The sequence below is a fragment of the Vigna unguiculata genome, chromosome 9 (genome assembly GCF_004118075.2).
Source record: "Vigna unguiculata cultivar IT97K-499-35 chromosome 9, ASM411807v1, whole genome shotgun sequence".
NCBI classification, from domain to species: domain Eukaryota; kingdom Viridiplantae; phylum Streptophyta; class Magnoliopsida; order Fabales; family Fabaceae; genus Vigna; species Vigna unguiculata.
In genome coordinates this window covers 28417927-28423594 of record NC_040287.1, presented here as the reverse complement: position 1 = coordinate 28423594, position 5668 = coordinate 28417927, and the positions used below count along the sequence as shown (strand labels likewise).

Sequence of the window (5668 nt, the reverse complement as noted above, 5' to 3'; positions counted from 1 at the left end):
ATGTTTAATAAAAATTAAATCAAAACCCTTGCAATGAGTGCTGGTAATCCATTGAAAATTGTTTTTGTCTTTGGTTAATGGTTACGATTTTTTATTATTGATTATATAAGTACTAATGTTCTGGCACATCGTTTACAAAGTACGTGGCCACTGGAGGGACGCATTGCCCTAGCATCGGAGAAAGTAATAATTTACAGCATCTATGATCCATCACGTGCTTTGCACGACATCCATGGAGAACAGACAAAACAGATTTATTTACTCACTTTATTTTTTTTATTTTATTTTTTTTATTTTTTTCTTAATCAGAAATGGGCAATCCCTGATGAGTTGAAGATTCTTGATAATTATGAAAATACTCACTTCTTATAAAAGGTTAGCAATTATGAGATTGGGGACTTTGATCAAAGATGGTCCAACCAAATAAGCTATTGGAAAGTTGAACCTCTTAAAGCTGTTTATTTGTGGTCCAAACTATTATTAATCATCCTAAATACTGTGACAATAATTACCATACCACTCAGTTTCCATAGGTCAAGGTTTTGGTCCCTTCATCTCATGCTTTCAACTTTTGATAACTGACATGCATTTTACTACTTTTTTTTTTTTTACAGTCTTCATTCATTCTAATGACACCCCACCACCAAGCACACGCCCACAAAATGTTAAATTATGGGAAATGCCTGTCTGCACAATTTGATTTGTCTATTGTAATTTTCTCTCAACTTGAGGACTCGAGGATTCTCGAGGATTATTCAATATTTAATATTTTAAATCGATCCAATAAGCGTGCGCACTCAACAGAGGACACTGGCGGTGACAACTACCTAAGTTGGTCCTCGTTGAATTCAAGTGCCTTACCTGTTTTTTTTTATTTTAACATGAAAAATCCATAATAAAATGGGATGCGAGAGTAGCACGGAGATAGATGATAAATACAGAGGTACAGACAGTGTATTCACTCCTGATTTGCGATGCTGGATTAGGCCAAAATTATTTATGGCCATATGAAGTGAAAATAGTATGAGTGGAGTTATACTTTTCCTAGAGGGTAAACTAGCAAACAAAACAAGAAGGGTCAGAAGACGCAGAACAACTTGGTGGGGTGAGTGTAGGGTATAAATTTCTTATTCAAGTAAATTGATGTTAGAGTAGTTTTAGAGGTTTTAGAGACATGTTTTGACAAATTATACAGCAAATCGGAGCAAAAGTTGCAGTTGATCAAATGGAGGAAAACAAATCAAGCAGTCTAAAGAAAGGGCCAAAAGATCCTCCACTTAGTCGCCATCACTGGGGTCGCAGATTAAACAGAACCTTTTCAGGATTATATCTGAATGAAAAAAGTACTTTGAGAATTCTAGGAAAACACAGATGGTAACAACTGAAGCTGTTTATATACAAGTTAAACAACTTTTTTCTTATGTATAAAATAACAAGACTACATACATCAAAAGCATTCATTCCCCTTTTAACCGTTTCCCCTTATGTCTGAAATAATTTTGAAGCGGCAAAGAAGTAGGAAAAAACTTCGAGGGGAGTTGAATCCGTCGTCATCTCCTCCTTCTCTCTTCTTGTCTGTTTCCCAAAGAATCCACATGACACTTTCCGGAATTTGATGCCTAATGTTTGCTCAATTCAGGGGCTTCTTTAATGCTCATCTCCACCATTTCAACGGCATTGAAACCTTCCTCATCGGTGGCTATAGTTGACTGAGAATCGATCCCAGATCCTACCTGAATCTGTTTGAACATTGCCATAACTTGAATCATGGTGGGACGTCTCCATGGCCTATCATCCAAACAGGAACACGCAATCTTCAGGTGCTGCAAAAGCTCCATCTCCAGATTGGGGTCTTCCTTCATGAGCTCCTGATCAAAAATATCACTTATTTTCAGCTTCGCATGTTGTTTAACCCATCCAACAAGATTATTGTCACCAAAATCAGCCGAGTCCGTTGGCCTTTTCCCAGTTAGCAGCTCCAGCAAAACCACCCCATAACTGTAGACATCACCTTTAGTGGAGCATCTGAAACTCTGGTAGTACTCGGGAGGAACATACCCCGGGGTGCCAGCCAGTGTGCTCACACTTAAATGTGTATCCATAGCACTCATAAGTCTCGCCATTCCAAAATCAGACACCCTGGCTTCCAGGTTTTCATCAAGCAACACATTGCTTGACTTCATGTCTCTATGAATGATGTGAGGGATACAGTTGTGGTGAAGAAAAGCCAATCCCCTAGCAGCTCCAATGGCAATTTTCCTTCTAATTGACCAGTTCAGCTTTATCCCAGCTTTCTTCTGATCATGGAGAACATCCTCCAAGCTTCCATATTTCATATACTCATAAACTAGGAGCCTCTCCTCCCCAACCTTGCAGTATCCCAGCAAGGGAACAAGGTTCCTGTGCTTGATTTTTCCAATAGTCTCCATTTCAGCAGTGAACTCTCTGTCCCCTTGTCCGCTGACATGAATCAGCTTCTTGATGGCAACAACACTTCCGTCCTTCAATTGAGCCTTGTACACATCACCAAACCCACCAGAGCCAATGAGACTGTCATTGTGAAAGCCATTGGTTGCGTCAAGAAGGTCCTGAAAAGTAAGCTTTCGGAGGGGCTTCTCAAAAGTTGCAAGGTTTATGCTAAGCGCTTCACGCGTACTGGTGTGCTTCCAGCTCACATTGGCCGGACCTGAATGCGAATTACCATCCATGTAGGCCTCAAGGGCAGCCTCTTTCTTCTTCCTCCTCTTTCTGGTCTCAATGGCAATTATGATCAAACCAAAGATGCAGAAGAGGGAGAACAGCAATCCCATGGCCACACTCCCAGCCAGAGAAGCCTGTCTCCTGTGAGACTTCATATGCTGTGCACTAGGATTGTTTGCCGAGTCCGATCCACAAGCGGCCAGAGGAACACCACAGAGATTAGAGTTGTTCTGAAACCTTGGGGCAGGGAAAGTATCGAATTGACCCGTCTCAGGAATCGTCCCCGAGAGCATGTTGTTAGACAAGTCAATCTCAGTGAGCAAGGAGAGCCCCGTAAGGCTCTGGGGGATTTGCCCTTCGAGTCTATTATAAGAGAGATCAAGAATGTTGAGATTCTTCATCTTCCCAAGCTCCTGAGGAATGCTCCCAGACACATTATTGTGGCCCAGATTGAGAATGGTCAAATAGTACATGACCCCAAATTCCTTTGGAATACTGCCTGACAACATGTTGTGGGAGATATCCAAAAATATCATAGAACCATTATGGTTAAACATTGGCTGCAACTTACCTCCATAAACCCTGGTGAAATTGCAGGGGTTCTTTGTAGAAATCCTGTTGAGCTGCTGCTGACTGATACCAGCGAACTCCAGCAAGTTCCCCGCTCCATGACACTCTTTACTACCATCATTCTTTATGTACACATAAGTCTTCCCATTGATGAAATTCACGGCGATATTCCCCGATTGCTTGGACAGTTCAGGCGGAATGGGCCCTGTGAGGGAGTTAGTATTCAGATCCAACCATATCAGACTATTGCAATCGCCAAGCTCCGGGGGAATCTGGCCGGAGAAGGAGTTATTACTGAGTTTGAGTATGGCCAGATTGGAAAGCTTCCCAATCCAGGCTGGTATCGGGCCGCTTAGCCTGTTGTTGGAGAGGGAGATCCAATTGAGCTTGGTGCAGTTGACGAGGCCAGAGGGAATGTTCCCACTCAACTCGTTGAAATCCAGGATAAGATTCTCCAGACTCTTCATATACATCAGCTCCTGAGGTATCTCTCCGTGGAGCTGGTTCAGCCAGATAATTAAGTCTCGAAGCTTCGAGAGCGACCCTAGGCTTGGAGGGATGGTCCCCGTCAGAAAGTTGAAGCTCAAGTCCAAGGCAACAAGGTTGGAACAGTTGCTGAGCGTGGGAGGAATAAAACCCGTGAACCGGTTATTCTGCAGGTAAAGTTCCTTTAAGTTATTCCCAGCATCTCCTCCGCACAGCGTTCCAAGGATTGGCCCGCTGAAGTTGTTGGAACTCAGATCCAGCAATTCCAAACTGGAAAGTTTCGACAGCGACACAGGTACAGGACCGCCGAACTCGTTGAAGGCCACAGCAAGTTCCCTCAGACTGCTCATTTGAGTCAAAACCTCCATCGGCAACGCCCCGGAGAAGAGGTTGCTCGAGATGTCCAACGATTCGAGTGAAGAGCACGCGCCGAAGGCGCGTGGGAGGTCACCGGTGAGATTGTTGGAAGAGAGATCCAGCTGTACGAGGGTGGAGCAAAGGTCGGCGAGTGCAGGAGGAATCAGGCCATGGAAGTGGTTGGCGGCGAGGTAGACAAACTGGAGAGAGCCAAGAGGGAGGGAAGGAAGGAGACCAGTGAACTGGTTACTGGAGACGTTGAGGTAGAGGAGAGCCTTGCAAGGTGAGAGAGTGGAAGCAATGTCGCCAAAGTATTTGTTGGCAGAGAGGTCCAAGTATGTAAGTGAGGAACAGTCGCCAAAGGAAGGAATAGCGACGGAGAAGTTGTTGGAGGAAAGGTCCAAGTGGCGGAGAGAAGTGGAAGCTGAGAAGTCGACATCTCCGGTTATTTTGTTCCCCTTGAGCGCCAGGTGTTCGATGTCGGGGTTGAGAAGCCAGAGGACGATGCCGGGACCGGAAATCTTGTTGTTGGAGAGGTCTGCGACGCGGAGGTTGAGTTTCCAGTGGGAGGAGGAGTTGAACTCGAGAAGGTTACTAGAGAGGTTGAGAGATTGGAGGTTTGAACATGAAGCAAGAAAGGACATGTCGTTGAGGGAACCGGAGAGAGTGTTCTGAGACAGATCTAGGGCGGATAGGGAGGAAGTGCACTTGGAATGAGAGAGAGGAATGGTGGGAGGGCCTGACAGGTTGGTGGATTTGAGGGTGAGGAACTGGAGGTGGTCGAGGGTGAGGAGGTAGGTGGCTACAATGGAGAAGTTGGTGTTGAGAGGGATGGAGGTGAGGTCTATGGAGGTGAGGTGGGTCTGGTTGCAAGTGATACCGGTGAAGGAACAGGGACTCTGGTTGGGGAGCCAGTTGGGTAGCAGGGCTGGATTGGGGAGAGAGGCTTTGAAGGAGAGGAGTTGGTGAGAAGGGTCTGTGGTGGGAAGTGCAGAAGAAGAAGAAGAAGAAGAAGATGTCCCAGTAAAGAAGAAGATGAAGGAGAATATGAGAAAGAGAGAGCCTCTGTACAGGGCTTTCATTCTGGGCAGATGTAATACCAAAGAGACCAGAGTGCTGCTTTGTCTGTGTTTGTGTTCCTCTCAGAGCAGTGTGGGTTTGTGTTTAGGGTGTGAGCTCTGCCATGAGAGAGAGAGAGAGAGAGAGAGAAAGAGAGAGTGTGAGATATGAATAGTATAGAATGAAAGAGAGAGAGAGAGAGAGGAGAGTCAAAAGTCGTAGTAAGGAAGGTAAGAAGGGTATTTATCAAGTGGAAGAGTGGACACAGCTGTTGTTGCTCACATGCCATGTGACACTCTCTGTTCCTTAATTTCTTTAATCCAAAACTTCTTCTTTGTTTTCATCTCTCTCTCCATTCTTTCCCTTCAGTTAATATTATCAATCTCACCCTCTCCTTGTTCTTTCTATAAACCAAAATGTATTAAATGAGAAACACAATTAATAATATATATCACACCCTAATCATTTCTTCAAGTACCGGTAGTTATTAGTAAGA

General features: G+C 44.5%; 1 protein-coding gene across 1 annotated transcript; it reads right to left on the bottom strand.

The window, feature by feature from the left end:
• Positions 1-1250: 1250 nt before the first annotated feature.
• On the bottom strand, positions 1251-5405 carry LOC114196143 (brassinosteroid LRR receptor kinase). The gene has a single exon (XM_028086688.1). The coding sequence runs from the start codon at positions 5193-5195 to the stop codon at positions 1620-1622; it is 3576 nt and encodes a 1191-aa protein (XP_027942489.1). The 5' UTR covers positions 5196-5405; the 3' UTR covers positions 1251-1619.
• Between the last annotated feature and the right edge of the window lie 263 nt (positions 5406-5668).